We start from the raw sequence: 24,368 nt of genomic DNA, 5'->3' as shown, positions 1-24,368 counted from the left end.
TTAAGAATGTTGAAATCTTCATAATCTTTAGGACACAGGCTCAAATACTTTTTTATTAGGCAAATATGAAAATAGTATAGTTACATATATGTGTATATTTATATATGAGCTGCGGTAATTGTGTTGAAAATAACTTTTTACGTACAAACTAACTTTGTATGCAATATATAAAGTTTAACGCTTATATGCAATCCCGGAAATAGTATAATTTAATTTAAAGCACAGCTGATTAATGCCACATTCACAATAGTAACTGACGAATAAAAACTTGTGAATTATGTATAAACATATTATAACTAAAATATTTTATAAAAGTAGTGTAAATGAATAAATTTATAATCAACAAATTTTTGTTACAAAAGCAGTTCAAACGCTTTTAAGCCAAAAATAATTTATTTTGTTATTATAAGAACAATTATGAACCTCCCCTTAACAAACAGCTGACGTTTATGAACAACAAATACAACTGTTGGTGTGGGTTGTTGTTTCGCTGAGTTTTGTTTTGCGTGCGAATTTTTTTCAATTAAAAAATTTTGTTAAACAAATAATAACTTGTTACACTAAAATAAACAGTAACAACTATATTTTTGCGTAAAATTCGTTAAAGAATTATCAAGTGATTTATCTGGGTCTGCAGTGTATAGTATTTAGCTAGTGCCAAACGCAAACTGAAAAATCAATAGAACAAAGTTTTTTCACAAAGCGCTGTGCAAGATATAACTACACAAACATAGTAAGAATGGGAGCGGAGCATTCCCAGCAACGCGCCGAGGCAGATGGACGTGAGATTTTTGAAGGTGACTTAAAAATCACACTTGGCAATGCACGGCAATCACATAGTGCCACACCCACTGGTAGCACCAAACGACGCAGTGGTCGACCAAGCACCAGCAGCAGTGGCTCCAATCGTGGCAGCAAACATATCGTTGAGACAGTAGCGGCAACAGCATCTCCTACTACCTCTGTAGAGCTTAGTCGACCACCTTCACCACCGCTGAGCGTATGTTCTGACTTGCCTTACGTTTCTTATACGGATCGTCCTATAGGTGACTCACCGAAAATTCGTAACAAACCACACAGTCGTCACCAACAAGCGAATAGCATAAATCGTAATGCGGGCATACGCAAATCTTTCGGTACGGGCGCCACACCAAAACGTCCGCAATCCACTTCGGGTACAATTGTGATTGTTAAACCTGGCGCGCGTGATGCGGACTACGATGCAGATACAGATTTGACGCGTTTGCGTAACATACCACAATTCCTACCTGTGTTACGTGATTCTGTCACAACTGCGGCATTCACACGTGATCAGGAAGTGTTGGAACGTTTGAATGCACAGCATTTAGTGAACATCTGCAGTCGCATGCAAACACATTTAAACCTTTGCGCCACACAAGTAACACAAGAGCAAAATCATCTCGTGGAACGCACAAAAGTGGTTAGTAATTCCATAACAACACTGTTTGCTTCATTTGTGGACATGCAGAAGACTTATGCCGCCTATGCTGAACAATTCGCCAAGGTGCGTACTATATCGCAACAACTGAGTCGGTGTAACTCCCTGCTGCATGACAATATTGCTAATTTGGAAGCAATCAATAATTATCTCGATGTTGAAGATCGTTTGGAGCCTTTCATTTGGCGCACAGATGATGGCAAGCAGCGAGGCGAAGCGGAAGGTGCACCTGGTGGTGGTAGTGGGCGCTTGACACGTATGTAGTGTGGTTAAGTGCATGCTATGCGCTAATAAATGTAAAAGCGTATCTAGCAAAATGTACTAAACTGGAAAAGCAATATTTTCCTCTAACAGGTGTAAAATCGTTATTATTGTTATTGTAGGCACATTTAAAGCCTTAACTCAACATTCTGGTTTGGATTATGGTCGAAAGTGTGTGATTTGTATTAAGTTTGTTATGGTTAAGCTATATGTGTACTGTAAATATAAATACAAGAAAATATAATTCTTGTATTTTCTAATTGTTGTAAGTCACTAATTTATACATACTAACAATAACATATATCTATGTGTGACTTCAAGATTGACTGTTTAATATAAATAAATAAGAAAATAGTGGCGTAGAATAATTGCATACATTTATTTATTTATAAATAGTTCCTCAATTAAGTTGATCTAAGTACTAATTACATTAATACACAAATACATATATTCATACACATTATACTCGTGTATGTTTCAATTACCGATTTGAAATAAAATATCAAATATTACTATCTACAATTCAAATAGATTCATTTCACATTTACATGGGCAGCATCTATTGGTTGTGCCAAGTAATAAAAAAACATAAGTAAACTTTCCAATCAGCTTATTAGTATTGATAGCCGCCATATAACGCAACGCTTTCCCATCAAGGAAAAACGTAGACGTTACAATTCACAAAAAAAAAGATAATGCTCTTGTCATTTAAAAAAGTTTCTGCAGCCGTAATTTATCCTCTGCGTCACGTTTACGTTGCTCCGTATCAATTGCTTGCAGCTCTTTGCTTACTGCAGCTTTCAACGTTGGATCTAATTCAGCCACTTTGAGAAAATCATTACGCGCTTCCGTTGGATTCCAAGCACCAGCATGTGCTTTAGCACGTCGAAACATTGCTTTAACATTATTCTTATCCAAATCAAGCACTTCGGTACAATGCTCTATAACCGCATAATAATCACGATCTAATAGGCGACATTGCGCATAATTCAACAGTAAAGGTACTTTGATTGCGGCTAATGCCAACCATTCGACGTCGTGTGGTTTTTCTCTACAACGAAACAAAAAATATGAAATATTACTTAAATATAGAGTTAGCGTGCAATCACTTTGCGGTTACGCACTTTGTCATAAGCTGTTCAATCATGCCCACTGCCTTGCGGTAACACTCCTCTGCTTCTTTGTAATTCTTTTCTTTGTAAAATGTATTGCCCTTCTCTCGCAATGACTCTTGTGACTTCATCTTTTCTTCGTCGTTCATTTGCCAACGCTCCTTTTCATAATCTTCCGGCTGTTCGATAGAGATTAATTCAATGATGAATTCCAAATCACTTGGTTTGGAAAGCAACTCATCCAGATCCGTATAACCGATACCTTCATTTTGTAGTGTCATGCCACAACAATGTCGACGCTCCTCGACGTTTTTAGATACATCACGCAATGTTTTCGATATAAAGGGATATTGTGTGACCAACTAAATATAAAAGTGTTAGCAAGAGCATCAATATATGTACGTGTGTTACTCACTGTTTTGTGCACAGTAAACTTAGCAACTTCGTTGAGTGCCATCTTTTGTACTATAACTTCCCAAACCTCCAGTTTGAATTTCTTACCGAGCACCAACTCCATTGGTTGGCCCATTTTACGACTATCATCCAATGTGGTGCCATCGTCAACTCGACAAGTCTGAAAATGGAATTTGACGCGAGTGCCTGGTTTCAGTGGTATGTATTCTCTGCCAGGATGTATTGTGTGCTTTGTAATTAAAGCGTCATCAAAAGCGGGCGACATGTTTATTTGTACACAAAATTAAGATAAATATTAAAGCTGTATAAATTTATAAAATTGTTGTACTGTTATTTGATAAGAAATTAATGCTGCTTCTTTTTTGCTATGCAATTCACAATGTGAACTATAAACAAAAACCTTGAAAAAGTTATCTCATATTTCCATTTATGGAATACTTTTTCAAAAAAAAAGTAATTCCAATTACAAAATATACTAATATAGTAAATATTTATTATCGTACATGTTTAATAATAGATTTTGATTATTAATATATAAATAATGTTTTTTAAAATTAATTCGAAACTTCTCACAATAAGCAACCCTGTGTATAGACGTGTTGTTGAAGTGCGTAAAATAGTTTATCAGCTGTGAGCATTGAACTTATAAAACTATCAATAAACATATTTTAAATTAAAGAAACGTTTATTTAAACAAATATATTACATTATTAAGTTACAAATAGTTCAAGCTATCTCCAATTCAACCAAAATGGCGGTAAGTAAAAAAGTGCAAGAGTTTGCCTAACTACAAAATCACTCACAGTATTCCGATTACAAGGCCATTTCCTTTAATGCCGCACGGAAAGCAATCCATTTTGTTTTAAATGCCGCGTTTTTAGACGTTAAGCCGCCAAAAATTAGTTTCCTTTCAAACATTCAGTGGTGTATGTACGAAATCTGAAACTATCAAATCTCAAATTCTTCTCTTTAGATACGCACCAAAGACCAACTGGCTGTACTATTGAAGCTAATTGAAGTCAACAAAATTGGTTTAACACGCAGAAACTTGAGCATCAGGCAACGTATATGGCAGGTTATAACACAAAAGCTCAATGAAATGCAAGGTGCCGAGAAGGACGTTGAAGGTTGGAAGCGGGTTAGTAGTTAATTGAAATAATTGTAATATTTTATTTAAAAAAAAGTTAATTTTATTACAACAGAGTTACAATTCTTGGCGTTTGAACGCTGGAAAATATCATGAGGAAGAGAAGGAGCGCATTATCAAAGATGGTAATATATAGAAAATTTTACTTTAGCACACTGAGAAAATATTTTTTTGGTATTACAGTTGCGGATGATGACTATTTCATTATAAATGTCACCGAAGATGATATGGCTAGTGATACGACTTACGATGAGACTGCTACAGTAAGTCTAATATTATTATTTAACTAAATTTTTTAAGCTAAAAACCGCTATATAGTACCTAGATCCCAAAGACCGTCAGTTAACGCTCTTGCACGAACTGGTTAGTAAGCAAAGACTCTTATTTATCAACACTGCTGAAGATGACGAACCACTAAGACAGCGGCTGTGGCAAAATATAGCAGATGAGTTGAATAGCATACCAGATGGCGTTAAATTGCCCAAGGAAGAGTGGCAAAAGGTAGCACAAATGTTTTCAATTCTTAAAATTATAGCTTAATGTTTTTTTTTTATAATTGCAGCACGTTGATTTGCGTCAGTACACTGTGCCGCGTGGAAGGAAGCGGAAACACTTTCGAAAGCCAGCAGCAAAAGACAAAAACAATGAGGTTGGAAAGAAATGCTAAAATTGTTTGATAGCTTCACGATAATAATTTATATTTAATACCAGCAGCTCGATGTCTTAGAAACTGCAAACAAAACACCCGCTTCCTACGAGAGCGCTTATGAAGAGTATATAGTTGAAGATTTCCCAATTATGGACAAACCATGCACAACAACAACAACAGAAGAACAACATAAACAAAAGGACGTGCATGTGCATGACGTCTTCGCTGAAATTGACGATACTGACGACAACACTGATGATATTATAAATCTACTAAATGAGCATGACGATAGCAATAATGCGAGTGAGAGTTTTCCTTTTGACATTGATGATGTCGAGGGAGATGACTTCCTTGACAATGCGGAAAGTGTGAATAACGCAACAGCAGATTATGACGCAGGCAAGAGCAAACGTGCCAGATTAACACCAATCGTTAAATCCTTTAAATTCTCAAATCGCATAGTCAACGCTGTGGAGCAATTAAAGGATGACGTCAAAGAAACCAAAGATATGCTGAAGCAGACGACAAACCTGCTGAATCGTATGTGCAATATTATGGAAGAACGTAATAAGAAACAAGATGAGACAAATGCGCTGCTAAAACGCAATGGACAAATGCTAAAGATACTGGTGGAATATAAGTGTGGCATGCGTGGCAAGGCGAAAAAGTGAGGTGTGTGTGTGAAATTAAATGAAGTTAAGGGAAAAGTGCAAAGAAAGTAATAAATATTTATGAAGTGTGTAAATTAGGTTGTTTATGCTTGATTTTTTTTAGTGAAATGTGTGTTTTAAAAACAGTTCTGCCGTTTTGGTTAACTAAATTGCTGATTAAAAACATTTTTTTATGTAAGTATATATGTATATATTTGTTTTTTTTTTTTTTTTTGTATATTTCCACTGCTCTGCATTTTAAGTTACGAATTCAACGCTATTTGCCGCTAACAAACTGCTAGTTTATGCATTATTTTATGCTTTAGTACATTTAAATGTTGTATTAAATTTATGCAATATGTAATGTTAATATCATAAAGTCACAATTTGTTGTAATATTTATTCATTTTAGGCATTACACTACATACATAGTTCAACAGTTTCTTTATCAGTAGGACATACATATACTTATATACATATATATGTAAACTGTATTTATTGTTTGTAAACATTTTCTTTTTATAATTTTAATATTTTTTATTTTTTTAAGATTTAAAAATTTATACATATGTATGTATGCATAATTATATATTTTGCTTAAATATTCACTGCTAAATATTTTATTTAATATTTAAATTCTCTTTATCAATAACGCTCTTAACGCTTTTGTGTATATAATTTATAAATGACTAGTAAAACAACCACATGCGTTGTACACACAATTGAGGAGTACATATATAGTAATTAAATAATATTTTTGTAGTAAATTATATTGTATTGTTGGTTACTTATTGTAGTAAATAGTTTATTTTTTTTATATTTTAAATTAAGCAATTTATTTTTTTATTTAAATTTAAATGATGTAATCAATTTTGCACGCATAAAAATAGAGCTGTGTTTAGTGATGCTTAATCTGTTTTTGCGGCATAAGTATGCGTTCACACTTATGGATATAGTTTAGTTGATACAATGTAATATATTGTTAAATTCAGTTATGAATTAATGTAATTAATTAAATAATAATAATATTTTTTCAATGTAAATTAAAATTAAGCATATTTAGTTGTTGTAATCGCAGTAATTTCAATTGTATGCCAATTACTAGTCTTAAATATTTGAAATTTAAAATTTTTTATATTTCACTAAATAATTTTAAGCGCCAAATTAAACAATTTAATTGAAACTATTGTACAATCAGCAATATTATTAAACTAAAAATGCATTACACTACACTTTTCATTAGCAATGTCATTAAAAATATTTTTGAAATAAATACTTAACACTATAAAGTACGCAATTTCATGAATTATATAATAATATTGTACTGTAAATGCAACCGTGTGATTAAAAAAAATTAAATTATTGTATTCAACTCATACAATTTCTGCTTTAACTATATATAGTATGTGGTATGCAATAAACGCGTCAAATTTTCCAAGCTACGAAATCCCATAAATGATATGTTGTCTCATGTCCTCATGTTCCCATTACGAATTGAATGCTGCTTAAACTATTTGTATGAATTTATAGTAAGACAAAGTTGCTACTATTTTTAGATGTTTTTTTCTTTTCCTTTTAGTAAACATTATTTATTATGCTAATATTAAACGCTTAGAAGAGTAAAGTGGTTGTGGTTGTTGTAGTGGTCGGCGTGGCAGCCATGCCATATGGATTTGGCTGTTGTAACGGCGATTTCAGTTGCTCAACAATTATCACACCATTCTCATCCAGGCTGGGATTCAACAATAAATTCTCGACCTGCTCATCGGAGAGCAGCTCTTTGGGCTCTGACGATCTGAAATGTAATTTTCATTTGTTGTTTACAGTTACATACACATACATATTTATAAAAGAAAAAATATTTGTACTCTGCGCTATAATTGCATACAAGGGTTAATACAATTTGTATATATATATATATAATGTATGTAGTTATATAATATATAAATTCCATATAATAATTTTTCATAATTTTTGTGCATTCCAACTACATATTATTGTTGAATTAGTAATTTGTAAAAAATTTCTATGCAATGCATTATGTAAATGCTGTAGGTATTATGTGTATATGATAACATTGTGCGATTAAATATATTTGGCTGAACCATAACCAATACAAATGCATGTATTTATATATATAATTATGTATGTATATACGTAGTTGCCTACAAATTTGAATAGCAAACAACTGGAACAAGTAACAATTTCTCACTTTTCAACATGCAATAATTAACAATTTTCTTTTTTTTCGTACACCAATACAGTTATGTAAACATACAGTTATATTGTCCGACATTGCTTTCAAATTTGCTAACAACTGCTTAAGCACGAAATGTTTTTTTTTAATTATTAGTTTCAGATTTTTTTTTTTTTTGATTTTTCAGTTTCAAATTTTGCTTAAAAATACAAGCCGTACGCCAAATTCACCTAAATGCCTGCAGTAATTCACCACAGCACTCGTATGCATTCTATGTGTGTATGAATATAAGCGAATAAATGCCGTTATGCATGCATGCTTAATTGATTTTTGGTAAATAAATGCTTCAAATTGGCCGCAAAAATTTCGAGAAAATTCGCCATTTATGCGTATCATCATTACAAACTACTACGTATGTATGTATGTATGTAAGCGCTTAATTTTTTTTTTTATTTTTTTCAAACGATCAAAAAAATGCTTTTCGCAATTAAATCAATTTGGTGAAGCGATTTTGCAGTGTGCTCAGCAGTCCAGTCTTTTTAAGCAAAGCTCTACTTGTGGCGCTGTTACTGGCCGCACCACTGCCTACTGACCTGGAGAAGAGGAAGAAATCACCGGCCGATGAGGTCTTGCCGCCACTCGCTGCGCCCGTTGCCGCTGTCGCACCGCTTGCATTGCCGTCCGCATTCTCGGCGTTCATCTCCGATTCGCTGTTGCGCCGCTCCAACGATTTCCCCACCTTTTGGAAACCGAAGCTAAATACATCCTTCACCTTATCGCCCGCATCGATGAGCAAATCGAGACTCTGTCGCCGGCCGGACATCTTCAAACTGTTCGAACGCGACAGCCATTGGCTTAAGCTCTGCTTCTTGTTCAGCTGTTCATCGTGAAAGATCGTCGTGCAGGTGACTTTGCGTTTCGGCTCGTCCGATGAGGAGGATGACGAGTGATGCGATTGCGCATCTTCAGCACCGCCTGGCTGATCGTGCAGCAGCGATTGGTTGGAGTAACTGGAACTTGTGCTCTCCGAGTGCGACAGGCGTATCTCAGTCCATTGCTCGATATCGTCATTGTCGTCGACGTCGGCGCCGGTGCTCGAGCTAGCATCATGCGCGCTGCCGCTACCGGCGCCACCACCGCCGCTGCTGCTGTTGCCACTTGACTTCACTTCGTAGGGGCCGTGCAGTGGTGTGTGGCCGAAGAGGCTGTCACCGGTGGCGCTGGTGCTGGCCGACTTGTGCATGCCACCACTACTTGTGGTGAGTTTCTGTAATGGTAAGCATTCAAATAATAGAAATCATATCGTCTCTATGTTTAGGGTCGTGCTTACCTCCCTCAGATTCAACGTGGGAAAGTCCTGCAGCAAGTGTGGACATTCGTGCTCGTCGTAGCGCCGCTGATGCACTGGACTGGACTGTGTGCTGAGCTTGGCGGGCAATTGCAGATATTCCTCGGCGGCGTCCACTTTGCACGGAAAGTGTTGATAGTTTGGCGCGGTTGCTGCGGCATTATTTGCGGCGCACAGCTGTGGCAAGAGTGTGTCGTTAAGCAGGTCACGTTGCTCCTGCCGTTGACGGTGTATATCTTCAGAGATCTGTTCAAGGTTCTTCAACGCCTCATTGTAAGTCATTTTCGCTCCGGTCACTCTACTTTCCAGTTCATTGATTTTTTGTTTTTGCGCTTTCAGCAGTCCGTTATAGTTGGCGCGCGCCTCGTAGAAGGGTCTGTGGAGTATTGTGTGGAAACAAATTAGATGTTTTGCAAATAGTAAGAAATAGAATAATATCGTATATCCAAAAGTGTCCAAAGAAACCAAAATTGCAAGTGTCTTAAATTTGGAAATCGTCTCTAAGAGTCTTGCTTAAGCGTGCAGTCAGTGTGAGCATACTTACAAACAATTACAACGGAGTCGAAAAACCAAAGAGTTCATTTCAAGTAAGTCTCGTCTATGGCTTAAACTAAAAGTTAAAAATTAAAATACTGAAAATAAATTATACACAAAAATTAAGTAGAGAACCAAGCGTGAGAGAGATGATGACTAGCATAATTATAATGAAAAGCTGAAACCAAATTGATGCTTTATACAGTTATAAGTGCATATGTATACTCTTAAATATTAACAAATATGGAGGATTCTTCCATTTCAATCTAATTCTATTTACAAGCCTAGACCTTTATTTGACAATTGACGAAATTGACCAAGAGTTTTGCGTTTTACTTAAAAATTTATAAAACGGATCTTCTAATCAACAGTCTGCTATGGTTAGGAGGCCGATCAATAAACACAACAATAAGTTAGGCTAGGTTAAAGAGAAGAACTCACTTGGACAGGCAAAGTCGCCAGTATTTTATGACGTCTTCTCCTTAAAATGGATGCCAAAGTCCCTCCAGAGACGACAAAGCGCTTTGAGTTTTTTTACGAAATTGTTGAGGCATCTAATTTGTATTCGGGACCATTCAAATGGTTCTCTGAAGTTCGTCCTGCCAAGATGTTTCAGCCGCAGTTTAGCAAAAGCTGGACAATGAAGGAGAAGGACTCTCGATGTCTCAACCTTACCTTCTTCCATGGAACCTTGGCAAATTGCATCCGACAGGATATTTAGTGTCACGGCATGTAAGCCAAACGGACAGTGCCCAGTATCTCTATGGTCTGGCACCCAAACGAGTCCGAGTCTAAAGTAACCAGAAGCTATTGATAGTAAGGTCAAGTACTCCTGACTAACTTTGAGTGAACAGCCAGTGAGCACATGGAGAGGATTGCCGCACTGCTCTCCGAGTGAATGCCTGAATGACAGAGGTGGCATTTCTGAGTAGTCTATCAGATGTTACTTTAATAGCAGCAACTTCCACTTGAAAAACAATGCAGTGGTCTGATAGCCTAAAGCTGGTAAGTATTAGAAGTAGATCACATCTTACGAATCCCAAAAAACTATGACCTTTCTGGTCTATATGGCAGTCTTCACCTTCTTCGCTCTGTGTTTGCCGAGTGAATTCGACTGTTTAGACTTTCTGGTATGTATCAGTGGATACATGTTTCATCTTCGATTATTAAACTCTTTCAAAATGAACGCAAACAAATACTATCCTAGCGGTATTTTTAATATACCTATTGCCTTTCGCGAAAGTTCATTCGCCAGCCTTTTATCGCGATATCCTCCAAACAGCATCGACATCAAAACATTTCTTTCTCTAGTGTCCAGCGTTCGCAAGACTGAGGTTGAAACATCTCTCTAGCACTTTAGCGAACTTACCGGAATGGACATTAGCCGCCTCATAAATTTTGAGATAGGATTAAAGCGTTTCGCCGATAAATAAGGGTCTTCTTTGCGATGCATACTCAGCAGTCTTTTGACACAGTGGATCGCCACTTTTAACTGTCTAAGTGAAATGAGATCCATCCCGACACCAATCACCTTTGAACCTAACCTAACTTCCGAAGAGCGGTTTTCGGAGCAAGTGGGCGAAGAAGAAGAATCAAAATATTTAGTATTCAAGGGTTTTTCGATGTCATCGCATTGTCCTCGTACTAAACGGTTTTGGTAATTTTGATAAGTATGTCAAGGGCTGGAAGTTAAAGAGAGTAACGACATAACATGTATACAAAACCTCAGAACAAAAGATGAGAGTTAAGTCCAACAGCGATTATAATCGATAATTGCCGAACGGCCTTGTAATAAAATAACATTTCCAACTACGATAAAGCTCATTATCATTTTCCAAAAACAAAACAAAAAATGCCTGACAATGATTGCGCAATCTCGCCCACTTGATGCTAACTCAAGAGATAACTACATGTAACGGTGTGTGTTATACAAATTCTAGCATAATTTACGAGTGTGTACAGATATGTGCTTGCGTGCCGAATGATTTACAGTGCGATAAAACGACAATTTGGCTCATAAACTCACCTCGACGCGCGTATTGCCTGCTTTAGTTGACCCTGCAATTTGCCCACACGATTATTGGCCACTTCCAATTTGAGTTGACACATTTTCAAAGTATTTCTAGCATCCGTCACCTCCACCTGTGATTGATTCACTTTAGCTGCGTGGGAAAAACGAAGAAAAAAGCAAGAAAATCGAGAAAGAAAAAACAAATTAAGACATCACTCCAAGGCTCATTGTTGTTGGTCTTACTGGTAGCATGACTGAGCATTTCTTGGCAGGCCGTATCCAACGTCGCCTTCTCACCCAGCCCCTGCTCGGCCAAATAGACCATTTCCTTGGCAGCGGAATGTATCGATTTGGCCTTCTCGTAATTGACTGCCGCTTGTTGTGTCTCCTTTGCCAACTGCACGACCGGCACACCAACATCCACGTGGAAAAATTGAAAGAGGAAATATAATGTTGTAGATATGTATATTTATTGATTAAATTGCATTTGATTGCATTTAACGGTACTCACTTGCGCTGCATAGATACGCGACTCGTAGTAGGGTTTCGCCGCCTCAATTGAGTTGCCCAATTTGTGTGCGGCCTGCTTGATGCGCACATCGCTCTCCGCCAAGATACGCTTGAAATCACATTTTGCCTCCTAACGGTAAAATATGGCAAAATAAATATAATATGTAGTTGCATATAGTATGTTTGTATGTTTGTATGTATATTAATTGTTGTAAAATGCTTTTTGTTGCATATGGTTACATTTATTATTACAAAATGCTTTTATAACCGAATTAAATGAAAGCAATTAGGGCGCCGCTTTATTACGACACACACAGTACAAGCATGTACGGTTATTTATATGCGCCATGGTGTGTGTTTCGCATCTGGCAATTCTTTTTTTGGAATCTCTTCCAAACTTTTGCAAATATGCAATTAATTGTGAACCAAAATGAATTACTAAAATTTAATCTAGAGATAATTAGTTCTTTGAAATGAAAATTTACAGAGTAAATATTTTTTTTATTTTTAATTAATTTAATTTTTTATGTGTTTAATAATAAAAAAATATTACGAGGTATGTTCAAAAAATAACGGGAATTTTCGTTTTTTGAAACAAATATTTATTCATCCGATTACATTACTGTTGTCGTCATCAAAATAGGGTCCACTCGATATTATGCACCTATGTCAGCGTTTCTTTCAGTCATCAAAACACTTTTCAAGCCCGACCTTTGGGTTTGCCTTTGGTTCTTTCAACGATTACTCGTGTGCTTTCGCGTACGGCGGCGCTTTAAGGTTCTCTGTATATTTGGAAATAGGGAAAAGTCACATGGAGTCATGTCTGGCGAATATGGAGACTCGGGCATCGTTACAGTATTTTTTCCCAAGAATTCACGAACAAGCAGCAAATTTTAACAAACAAAAACCGTCCAGCTCCCAAAAACACGTCTAAGCTTGCGGGCTTTGGGGGCACATATAGTATATCAACATAATAAAAAATAAAAACAAGTAAAAACATTAACTTCGGCTGTACCGAAGCTAATATACCCTTCACAGGTGCATTTCTTTTAGTAACTATGTGTTTAAGCAAATCTAAAGACGTAAGAAAAAGTAAGTAAAAAAAAGAAAACAGTAATCCATGTCAAATTTCGTGAAGATACCAATTTTCCATACAAGCCATTGATTCCGATCGTTCAGTTTGTATGGCAGCTATGTGCTATAGTGAACCGATCTGAACAATTTTTTCTGAGATTAAATTATTTCTATGAACAATAACTCACACCAAATTTCGTGAAGATATGTAGTAAAATGCGGAAGTTTTCCGTACAAGCCCTTGATTCCGATCGTTCAGTTTGTATGGCAGCTATGTGCTATAGTGAACCGATCTGAACAATTTTTTCGGAGATTAAATTATTCTATGAACAATAACTCACACCAAATTTCGTGAAGATATGTAGTAAAATGCGGAAGTTTTCCATACAAACTCTTGGTTCCGATCGTTCAGTTTGTATGGCAGCTATATGATATAGTGGTCCGATATCGGCAGTTCCGACAAATGAGCAGCTTCTTGAAGAGAAAATAACATCTGCAAAATTTCAAAACGATATCTTAAAAACTGAAGGACTAGTTCGTATATATGGCTAAATCGATTCAGTTCAACATACTGATCATTTATATATATACTTTATAGGGCCTCCGACGCTTCGTTCTGGGTGTTACAAACTTCGTGACAAACTTAATATGCCCTGTTCAGGGTATAAAAATGGCAATTGGACTTTTGGACAATAGAAAATTTTAAAATTCCCGTTATTTTTTGAACATACCTGTAAGATCAGCCCTTAAATTCTCCAATTCTGTTCATTGTATGCAACAAAATAGTAATTGTGAAATACGGTTCAAATTTGGTTAATATTGTTTTCAAGAAGAGGTTCGTAGTTATCACTCAAACACGATACTTTCTTTAGATTAGCTATTAGATTAGCACTACGATCTATAGTCTATTGTCTAATAGGAGAGTATCATAGTGTTTCAATTAACCCCGTCCTATCGCATCAGGAAAGCTTAATAGTGTTCCAGCTCTGATGGACGTGATACTACCTCTTTGGGACAACAGATCCCCCATTACATCATCTCCTTTTCCTCGCGATCAAAAAGTAGCTTGAGGTAACTATAATATCGATATTGGCTGGATTACGATTAAATCAGTTCCGAAGTTCAGTACTAATTAAAGATCTGTCTATAACTGATCCACCTAATAAGGACGCGATTTTTCTCCAGATTTAGGCACCCTGCAATTAGTTGCAAATTTCATGAAGAATACCAGTAAAAGCTCTGTTCACAAACTTTCAATTAGACACCTAAAATATAAAAATACAATTTGAAATCCTTAGATTCCACTTAATTGCTTGCCGAGGACACTACCACTACCAAAATTGTTGAAATAACGAGATATTTTGAACCCAAATACATATGTCCAAAGTAATACCCTTCAATAAAACTTGAAATAAAAGCTCCAAAAAGAGTGCCAAGTTGTTGGCAACCACTTGAGTAACTCCCATTCAAAATGAATTCATCGATGATACTTGAAAATTAATTAACTCGCTTGTGGCCACATGTAAACCAAATGGGTCGCACACTTATTGACTCCATTGCTATTGTTGTTGAGATGATTATTGACAACGTAACTGTCATGTGAAGCCGGCTTAAGCCATTTTAATTATCTGCTAAGGGTTAACTACTTAAGTTGGCTTAAAGTAGCAATAAACGGCAGCGTGAAACAGCACTTAAAGTGACGGTAAATGTGTGTGTGTGTGTGTGTGTGTGTGTATGTTGTGTTTGTTTACACACTATTATACATGTATACACTTTACGTGAAATAAGTAATCAAAAATAGTGCGCCTAATTGGTAGTGTTAACTGTTTTGTGAATGAGTCATTACCCCTAATTGTACTACGGAAGGTAGTAATTTATGACTTTCCGCGATTAAATGCTGAACTAAAATTTAGAGCTATGCACTGGAAATTTAAGATCACCAAAATATTGATTTTTACAAGAGCATATGACATAGTTTTGTTTATAGGCAGAATTATGGAAACCTAAAAATAAGATTTACAAAAAAGGATCGGGAAAATAAAGAAAGCATTTTCCACAGATGCCAGCTGTGCTCAGACATTCAATAGGATAAAGTATGGAGTTCGGGGCAAGACTCACTTACGATGCTCTTCAAAGATTCGAATCGGTATTAAAATAATGAAAAAAGGTTCATCGCTCCACTTTACAGATGACGTGAAAAATTAAGGATGTTGATATGGAGATATTGAGTGAATATTTAGAAGCTGAGAGTTGTAAATGTGTTTAATATAATTTATCTTAGTTGAGCTGAGACATCTATGATGTCAAATATTAAACTAAAAATCTATGCCACCTCATTAAACTCGATTATTTCTCATATATTTACACTCTGGTATAGCAGATTTAGTTACTATATGTATATCCAGTTCGAAATCAAAAATATTTTATTTAATATAAGTCTACTAGCTACCATTTCCCACACTTCTATAATGTCTATCCGGAAACAACAAAATATTCACTGAATCATATTTAAGAGAGTATTTATACCAGTTGCTCGTTCGTGCTCTATCATACATTCATGATATGATAAAGAGGCAGAATTTCTTACTGGACTCGATTGAACATCTTTATAGCTATTTATAAATGTGTTCGGACAGTTTTAGGAGTCATATACTGGGATTTTAATTAAAAATAAGTAAATTTTTTAATATATATATATATATATATTTGGCGTAGAAACCGCTTTAAGCGATTATAACCGAATCCACCAGGGCGCGCCACTCGTTCCTCCTTCTTGCTTTTTGGCGCCAACTGGAAACACCAAGTGAAGCCAGGTCACTTTGCACTTGGTCTTTACACCGGACTGGAGTGTTTTCATCCATTCGTACAACATGACCTAGCCAGCGTAGCCGCGGTTTTTTTATTCGCTGAACTATGTCAATGTCGTCGTATAAATCGTACAGCTCATCGTTCCATCGTCTGCGGTATTCGCCTTTGCCAATGTTCAGAGGACCATAAATCTTACGCAAAACCTTTCTCTCGAAAACCCCAAGAGTCGTCTCATCGGATGTTGTCATCGTCCACGCTTCGGTGCCATACATCAGGACGGGAATAATAAGCGACTTGTTGAGTTTGATTTTTGTTCGTCGAGAGAGGACTTTACTTTGCAATTGCCTACTCAGTCCAAAGTAACACCTGTTGGCAAGAGTGATTCTGCGTTGGATTTCAAGGCTGCCATTGTTGGTGTTGTTAACTCTGGTTCCTAGGTATACAAAATTATCTACGACTTCGAAGTTATGACTGTCAACAGTGACTTGGGAGCCAAGACGCGAATGCGCTGACTGTTTGTTTGATGACAGGAGATATTTCGTCTTGTCCTCATCTTTCTTAATATAAGTATTTATTTTCGATGTATTACTGTTTTATTCCCAACATTTATGAAAAATAATGTCATTCTTGTAACATCTCCACTTATGATGAGAAACTTTTTCTATTTTCATTAAGAGCCTGTTCCGCCCTGGAGGACCAATTGTCGAAAATATCGATGAAGCAATGCAAATCGTCGGGTCCGCGTTATGTAAGGACTGTATCGATTACACAAAGTGTAAACATCGTCATGGATCAAATTGCCATCTGCGAATCGCAACGAAATTGAAACATTTCTGAAGTGGATGGGCACTGATAATGAAAAGTGGTTCACTAACAACAATGTCAAATAAAAATGACCGAGGTCGAATAGTGGCGAGACGGTAGACAAACCAGTAGTAGCGGTCGGGATATATTTGGTGAGATTGGCAGGGAATCATCTAATATGAATTGCTAATCTACGACGAATCTTAGTTCGGTTGGACAATTAGATCGTTTGAAGGAATTAATTGCCCAGAGGCGTTCAGCTTTGGCCAATGGGAGAGGATTTGTAATCCGGATATTACCAGGCTTCACACATCGATAGTGTCTCGCCAGAAGTTCCGCGATCTTGTTTAGGAGGTTCTTATTCATCCACTTTATAGTCCGGACCTGGTAACTGTTGATTACTCCCTGCTCCTAACAATGGTAAATGGTTTAGCAGGTGGAAAATTTGCCTCAAGTGTAGCTTGTAAAAAGTGTTTTTTGCCAATCGGCAAAGTGAGTGTGACATTATGAAAATATCTTCAAAGTGTCGATGAGTTATTAAAGAAAAGGGTGAATGTTTGACTGAAATCGGACCATTCTACCTATTCTATACATATGTATATAGCCTTAATACGTCTAAGAAAAGCAGTATAATTTGAAAAATTTGTGTATGGACCACCCTGTCGATTTGCAGACTCAATTTAGTTTGTTTTTCTTACAAAACAATCAATGCGAAACTTTATCATATAATTGTCTTAAGCGAACATAGTTTCGAAAAGTATTTATGTACTTCTGCTTCTACCACATAAACAATACATGAACACGTATAAGAACATGCGTATGTATTTTTGTGTGCGTTGAATTTATGAATGGCTGCCAAAATAGCTTTCATTCCTTACTTGTGAACCGGCTTTAATGCAGCCTATATAGATATTTCTTTAAAATTATTTGCAATTTGCTGGCTCAACTGTAATAACAGTTTTTTCTGAAATGCTTGGTTATTATGCAATACAAAAATCAATACTTACATCGAGTTCCACTTCATATTTGTTGATATTGTCTGTTGCTGTGTTTAGTTTCTCCAGTTCAACCTGTAAAAGTAAGCAAAAGGAAAATGTCATTTAGATGTATGTATATTGCGAGTTTCCGGCGTGCTTTACAGGTATATAATCTACTTAAGTTGGAGTGTGTGTGTGTGTATAAATCATGTAATCAAGTGATTACTTAGGCCTCCAAGTTGATACAAGCAATTATTAGAGAACTGTTGGTAAACATATATATGTAAGTATATAAGTGTTTTATGCGTAAATGTATGTGAATATATATGTATATGTGTATGTGTGTGTCTATATTCTATTTATATATATTTTCGCTCGCCTTAAGGACCTGTGTGGGTGTTGGCTCTTTGCATATCCTTTAATCATATACATACATGCATGAAGGTGCGAAAAAGTTTCGCAACAAACTGACCGGTTGCTCTGTGAGTATTTTATATTATATATTACTATATGTATAAAGTTGTATTTCATGTAGCTTCTCATACTTGTTTTATTGTTTTTCTTTCAATTTTTAGGCAAATGACATCATTAACAACTGTCAAGCATAGCGAAATTAACGATAAAAGACATCTTTAAGCAAATCAACTCAGCTGAAAATAGGACAAATATGTATGTATATGTAAACAGATATACATATGTAGGTATGTATATTTGAACATACAAACATACATTTGCCTAAAGAGTTAATGTTAATGTTCACTTGTATAGCGGCATAATGTTATTGTACGTTAGAAGTGCTAGTCATTGACGATTATGCTGAAATTTATGTCTTAATGTGTTTGTATGTTTGTATAGACATACATATATCATAAACTTGGCACATCTGTACTAACAAGCGAAATAAATAAAAGCAGACAAATATAGTTTATAGTTTTATGTTGGCATTGCAACATAATACAAACATATGTTTACATCTATGTACATTAGGGATATGTAAACGTCAATTCATTCACTCACTACCTACATACAAACATACATACATACATACATATGTACACACGCTTATTATTTATTTTCCTGCTCGTCGCAGGTCATTGTCAGATAAGACAATTTCCGTTTATGACCAACAAAATCTCACACAAATGCATTTCAAGGGAATTGGACAAATTACTTTACTTGAACAATACATTTTTATGTGCAATGCTCATTAATTTGATTTGAATTTTATTTTATTTTATTTTATCTTTATTATATTTTTATTTCTATTTTATGTTTTAAATTTATTTTATTTTATATTTATTTTATTTTATTTTATTTTATTTTATTTTATTTTATTTTATTTTATTTTATTTTATTTTATTTTATTTTAATTTATTTTATTTTATTTTATTTTATTTTATTTTATTTTATTTTATTTTATTTTATTTTATTTTATTTTATTTTATTTTATTTTATTTTATTTTTATTTTCTTTTATTTTATCTTTATTATATATTTATTTTCATTTTATTTTTTATTTATTTTTTTTTTGTTTGTATTTTATTAGTTTTACTTTGAGTAGTTGCTACTTGCCTGCACTCTGGGATCCACCGGGGTATTGCTTTCCATTGACATAGCGTTATCGATTAATTTATTGTAATGCTTTGCGGCTATTGCTTTTGCTTTTTTTCTGCACCAAACACACACTCACTTATATACTTGTATGTATTTAATATATTATATACTATTTTTGAATAAATTTGTAGGCTAAAAATTTGATTATAATATATATTTTCTTTTATGCTAAATACTCTTGAGATTTCTAGGTTATGCACATATGCAGCTCATACATGCTGATACACAACTTTGTTAGAGACAATTTTTTGCTAATTTTTGTTGTAGCTCACACGCGCGTAGTATTATTAAAATTATTTTCTTTTGTTTTCGGCAAATTATTATTTTCCTCAATTATTCAACACATTTAATTTTATTTTTCTGCTTTGTGGCTGCTTCTTCACTAATTTTTTCTTATTTATTATAATTTTTTTTGTTTCACTTTGATTTTTCACCGAATTTTTGCATTTTCATTTTCACTGACGGTCGCTCTTCTTGTCATGACATTGCCTGCCGCTCGCGTCCGATTTTCACCACACACTGGCTGTGGCCACCGTGTGTTACCTTAAAATTTGCTAGCCGTTTTTCACGCAACTCTTCGTCGTTTAACGCTGTCGTCGTGGTCGTCGTTATGGCTTTGGTCGCTTGCTGCCTCACTGTCTCGGCGAGCACTTGTACATATATGTATGCGTGCCGTCTAACCACTTTAAAAGCTTAAAGAAATCTTGGCAATCAGCTGAACCCCAAAGAGTCTCCAATCTCAGTGCAATGTGCGTGTTAAGCGTTCAATGCTCTCTCACCGGCGCTCACGCGCTGCCCCAAACTTTATGCAACTATATGTTGTTGTTGTTGCCTTTGTTGGTTGTTTGGGAAAATGCCAGTTGCTTTGTTGGTAGTTTTTTGGTGAGCAATCGCAACATCTTCGAGCGTTGGAGTCTAGTGTGCGCTCAGCTGTGCGTTGAGCGCCACGCTCTCTATTATTCACTTGTCTTATTATGTATTATTATGTCATACCCGTACAGCTGACAGTTGGCTTGTCTATTGTTTATGCTTTTGTTTGTTTACTTGTCAACAAATCTTGGGATATTTATCGTTCGGTGGGATTTTCTTCAAACGATTTATGTGTTCAAAAAGTCAATGGTAGTGTACGAATGAAAAGTTTCGTGATAAAAGAAATCTATATTTATGAGAAAATTGTAGAATAAAAATTTATTTTAAATAACTTTTGATACAATAAAGGAAGATAATCCGTATTTGTATTTGTATAGGTTTATAAGTATGTATTAGAACAGAAATATGCAATCCTTTATAAAAAATTGGGATTATGCGCCTCAAAGTAGACTAAATTGTGCTACAAGCTGCCTAAACGACTAACAATCAATTTGAGAAAATTGCATCTGCAATTGCAATTGAACTCATTTAAACCATCCTTCGCTAAACTAACAATAATTTCGATTTTTAAGAAGTAACGGATGGTGTATTTTTATGGCGAACACCTTCATTGACCTTTGACATATGTATATTTTACATATCAAAAGGAACCCGAAATGCGATCAGCTATTGCTTGTACCTCTGAGGAATTGTAAAACTTTGACATTTAATGGACATTAGATATACATAGAATCTACCTTATCCACCTAAAAGTATACAATGCCTATCAAGCTAGCAATACTTCCTATTTTAAATATTATAATAAATATAAGGGCCCCAGTGGGTTTCAGACTGGTGTCTTATATTCCGTAATATTAATGTTTTATTTCATTAAAAAATACAATATGCTGTTAACCCCTAAAAGTAGATTTTAAAAATAAATTTACTATATTACATACTTTATAGTATACTTTTAGGTTGTATGAGTCAATGGCACCGCGTAGACAGATTTCTAGCGAATATTTTCTATTTTGTGACTTCGGAGCTGACCATAGTCCACCCAAAACTTTTCAGCTTAAAAAGTGTTCAAAGTCACTACAATGTAGAAATTATTTGTGAAATAAATCTCTTTATCAAATGGATATTCGAAAATGTTATAAATTATATATACTTTATTTTAACATTGCCTCTCTTCTGAACATAACCTAACCTAACATTTCGTATTCTATCCCTGCTTATATTTGGAATAAAAAAACTATTATTTTTTATTTTATTATCAAGAAATTTATTTATTGCTTTTAAAACTGGATTTAGATTCTAAATATTTAAAAAGAATTATTTGAGAAAACCACAAAATGCTCATTCTCTTCAAACATTCGCTTTCCTTTAATATTCCCGTTGAGGATTTCTTAAATTTACTTATTTTTAAGTTTCAAATTAGTTTCTTAAGTATTATCCGCAGTCTAGCCAACGTCTAAAGAAATTCCCCCACTTTGACAGTATAACTGTACTAAAAATCATGCGCACACGGTTACACACCCACACAATAGAAGAGACAACTGTACATATATTTGCTTAAGAATGAAAACAAAACGCATACGCATGAAGCGTCAAAAGCCCAAACAACACACACACACAGAGGTAAACTTGGGGAAAACTGGCCAACGCATTGGAAAAGAGCGCGCCTTCGTGCTCCGCCACAGACGTCAATTGGTATGCAAACAACACACACAGAGAGTATGGAGCACGCTAGCCTTGCGGGCAAATACGCGCAACTCGCTGCAGCAGTGACAATCAGCCAAACGCCAAAGCCAAAAGGCAAAGCGCTGCTAGAGCGTATTTCTATAGAGTGCCACTCTGCTACTAGCGCGCTCTCAGCGCCCGCCAACCGCTGCTGTTTGGGGCATGTGCTGCTATGAGCGCCAACGAGTACTGTCTGTTGTTGTTTTTGTTTTGGGTAGACAACAGTTTCATTCATGAGTCGCGGTGGGCTGTATGTGAGAGCGCGCCGCACAGCGAGTACTAAAAAAGTACGCTTGAAGCAATTGGGAGCAATCAATGACAGCGGCGGCGGCACCAGCAGCAGCAGCGCCTTTTTATGAGGGTAGCATGCAGAGTGCGAACAGTCTTCATTTTCAACTCGTCGTTAACGTATGTGAGCGCGGAAAACAGTCAAAAGCGCGTTTGGAACGCAACGGAAACAAGCGTAAAGCAGTTTTTTTTATTTCATTTGCCTCACAAGTGTAAATGCAGTGAGTGGAGTGCAGGTGTGTGTGAGTGTTACTTGCGTTTTGGAGGACTATGTTGTACATAGATGCATACTTAACTGTGTTTGTTGGAGCTGCTGGCTCGAAAATGTTCTTCAAAGTCTGCTCAAACAAATGTTTACGTTAAATTATTTAATTTCAATATTATTTTCAACAAATAGTATATGCTGTTGTTGTATTCCGTGTGCTACCAATTCGCTGCTGTGTTCTGCTTGTGTTTTTTATTTTTCCTCCTTTTTTGTGTGCTTTTAATTCGTTTTTGGTGCTTCATTTTGGGTGTTCAAGTCCACAGCGAGTGACGTACATATTCATATGTGTGTGTATGTGTGCGCCTGTATGGGTGTGCCTGCAAAGGTGTATACAATTGTGTTGTGCTGTGCATTTGAGACGCGCAACTTGCACGAAAAAAAAGTTCAAAAGTCATGATAACAATTCATTTTGCAACTATGCATGCTAAGCGTGGAATATTCACTTACAAAAACAAAAAAATGCTTTAGTTTGTACAAATGCAAAGTGTGAAATGTCAAATGGAAAAGTGTGAAATGTGAAGGTGTAAATGGCAAGAAAGTGCTTATATGTCCAGCAAAAAGTAGAAAAAAATAAAATCGTAGAAATACAAATAATCTTTGAACTAAATTAAGAAACACGTAAAAATCAATAGCAACACAAATAAATGCCAGCCAAAATATAAGCAGTATGTAGTAAAATACAGTATTGAATTTATTCGAATTGAAGAACGAAGGCAAAGGCTCCAGCTGAGCTGAACAGCGTGGAAATTGTTAGATAATCGCGAATAAATTTTGTGGGTGGCAAGCAACATGCAAACAAATATAAATTTATCATTATATATAAAGAGGGTGCAAATGCGAAGTAAATATGAAAATAAAGTAAAATAAAATACAAAATTTATAAAAAACAAAATATAAAATAAATAAATATATATATATATATATTAAAAAAGATATTAAGTTTATAAAAATCGATTAAGTAATAAAATATAAAAAATTCAATAAATTATCAAAATAATAAATAATTAACAAAAATTAAACTCATACTTATACACATGTAAATGTGGATCCAAATGATAAAACCAAAACGAAGAAAATTTTAAAATTGAATAAAATAAAATATATAAAATAATTTTAAAAAAAGTTATAATAAAAATAAAAAATAAATATAAATAAACACTATTTAAAATTTTAATAATATAAATAAAAATTGAACAAAAATAAAATAAAAGAAAAATAAAAATTAAAAAATATAAATAAAGTAAAATAAAATATAAAATTTATAAAAAACAAATAAATAATAAAAAGTAAAAAATTTAATTAATTATTAATATAAGAAATAAATAATTAATAATTAATAATTAATAAAAATGAAACTCATAATTATATATATGTAAATGTGGGTCCAAATGATAAAACCAAAACGAAGAAAACTTTAAAATTTAGTAAAATAAAATATAAAAAATAATTACAAAAAAAGTTATAATAAAAATAAAAAACCAAATAAAAAATAAATATAAATAAACACTATTTAAAATTTTAATAACATAAATAAAAATTGAACAAAAATAAAATAAAAGAAAAATAAAAATGAAACCCATAATTAAAAAAAATAAATAAAGTAAAATAAAATATAAAATAAATAATTAATCAAAATCAAACTCATAATTATATAT

The 24,368-nt window shown here is 34.7% G+C and overlaps 5 protein-coding genes across 18 annotated transcripts in view; 3 read left to right on the top strand and 2 right to left on the bottom strand.

Annotated features, from left to right (window-relative positions):
* The first annotated feature begins 456 nt into the window (after positions 1 to 456).
* Positions 457 to 2,046, top strand: LOC105213795 (uncharacterized). Its single transcript, XM_011186863.3, has one exon. It carries the CDS (start codon positions 740 to 742, stop codon positions 1,721 to 1,723), a length of 984 nt encoding a protein of 327 aa, XP_011185165.1. The 5' UTR covers positions 457 to 739; the 3' UTR covers positions 1,724 to 2,046.
* A 34-nt stretch (positions 2,047 to 2,080) lies between these two features.
* On the bottom strand, positions 2,081 to 3,595 carry LOC105213797 (AH receptor-interacting protein). Its single transcript, XM_011186864.3, has 3 exons — positions 3,248 to 3,595; positions 2,845 to 3,194; positions 2,081 to 2,771 (listed from the first exon to the last, which is right to left on the bottom strand). Exons 1-3 carry the CDS (start codon positions 3,509 to 3,511, stop codon positions 2,429 to 2,431), a joined length of 957 nt encoding a protein of 318 aa, XP_011185166.1. The 5' UTR covers positions 3,512 to 3,595; the 3' UTR covers positions 2,081 to 2,428.
* A 243-nt stretch (positions 3,596 to 3,838) lies between these two features.
* LOC105213798 (uncharacterized) lies at positions 3,839 to 5,787 on the top strand. Its single transcript, XM_011186865.3, has 7 exons — positions 3,839 to 4,003; positions 4,220 to 4,384; positions 4,449 to 4,518; positions 4,577 to 4,656; positions 4,712 to 4,894; positions 4,956 to 5,042; positions 5,105 to 5,787. Exons 1-7 carry the CDS (start codon positions 3,998 to 4,000, stop codon positions 5,711 to 5,713), a joined length of 1,200 nt encoding a protein of 399 aa, XP_011185167.1. The 5' UTR covers positions 3,839 to 3,997; the 3' UTR covers positions 5,714 to 5,787.
* Positions 5,788 to 5,906: 119 nt separating this feature from the next.
* On the bottom strand, positions 5,907 to 20,602 carry LOC105213799 (SH3 domain-binding protein 5-like). 2 transcript variants are annotated; one of them, XM_011186866.3, is made up of 9 exons: positions 19,527 to 20,602; positions 17,986 to 18,048; positions 12,294 to 12,422; positions 12,026 to 12,179; positions 11,798 to 11,933; positions 9,782 to 9,847; positions 9,220 to 9,613; positions 8,483 to 9,156; positions 5,907 to 7,487 (listed from the first exon to the last, which is right to left on the bottom strand). In XM_011186866.3, exons 1-9 carry the CDS (start codon positions 19,566 to 19,568, stop codon positions 7,304 to 7,306), a joined length of 1,842 nt encoding a protein of 613 aa, XP_011185168.1. In that variant the 5' UTR covers positions 19,569 to 20,602; the 3' UTR covers positions 5,907 to 7,303. The 2 variants fall into 2 exon arrangements, with proteins under 2 accessions (XP_011185168.1, XP_011185170.1); XM_011186868.3 differs by lacking the exon at positions 9,782 to 9,847 and having other exon boundaries at positions 19,527 to 20,600.
* Positions 9,369 to 24,368, top strand: part of LOC105213803 (Ca(2+)/calmodulin-responsive adenylate cyclase) — a 120,376-nt gene continuing 105,376 nt past the window's right edge. For 4 of the 13 annotated variants that reach the window (XM_054232121.1, XM_054232116.1, XM_054232122.1 and 1 more), the window contains exon 1: positions 21,972 to 22,684. The gene's annotated coding sequence lies outside the window, so the exon portion shown is untranslated. Of the gene's footprint in view, positions 9,511 to 9,576; positions 9,825 to 21,971; positions 22,691 to 24,368 lie in introns of those variants that run through there. The other 9 variants (XM_054232125.1, XM_054232124.1, XM_054232127.1 and 6 more) reach the window with 6 other exon arrangements.

The sequence above is a fragment of the Zeugodacus cucurbitae genome, chromosome 5 (assembly GCF_028554725.1).
Source record: "Zeugodacus cucurbitae isolate PBARC_wt_2022May chromosome 5, idZeuCucr1.2, whole genome shotgun sequence".
NCBI classification, from domain to species: Eukaryota; Metazoa; Arthropoda; class Insecta; order Diptera; family Tephritidae; genus Zeugodacus; species Zeugodacus cucurbitae.
Note: the sequence above shows the minus strand (reverse complement) of the source record. Positions and strands in the feature narration are given on the sequence as shown.

Bases quoted from the DNA above. Each gene is read 5' to 3' on its own strand.
- LOC105213797 (XM_011186864.3), bottom strand. From the start codon at position 3,511: ATGTCGCCCGCTTTTGATGACGCTTTAATTACAAAGCACACAATACAT. The intron at 3,195-3,247 runs GTGAGTAACACA...TTTTATATTTAG, and splicing joins AGTTTACTGTGCACAAAACA to TTGGTCACACAATATCCCTT. The intron at 2,772-2,844 runs GTGCGTAACCGC...GTTTCGTTGTAG, and splicing joins ATTGAACAGCTTATGACAAA to AGAAAAACCACACGACGTCG.
- LOC105213798 (XM_011186865.3), top strand. The intron at 4,519-4,576 runs GTAATATATAGA...TTGGTATTACAG, and splicing joins GGAGCGCATTATCAAAGATG to TTGCGGATGATGACTATTTC. The intron at 4,895-4,955 runs GTAGCACAAATG...TTATAATTGCAG, and splicing joins CCAAGGAAGAGTGGCAAAAG to CACGTTGATTTGCGTCAGTA.
- LOC105213799 (XM_011186866.3), bottom strand. From the start codon at position 19,568: ATGTCAATGGAAAGCAATACCCCGGTGGATCCCAGAGTGCAG. The intron at 9,848-11,797 runs GTGAGTTTATGA...TTTAACTTTTAG, and splicing joins CAGGCAATACGCGCGTCGAG to TTTAAGCCATAGACGAGACT. The intron at 9,614-9,781 runs GTAAGTATGCTC...AATACTCCACAG, and splicing joins CGACTCCGTTGTAATTGTTT to ACCCTTCTACGAGGCGCGCG.
- LOC105213795 (XM_011186863.3), top strand. From the start codon at position 740: ATGGGAGCGGAGCATTCCCAGCAACGCGCCGAGGCAGATGGACGTGAG.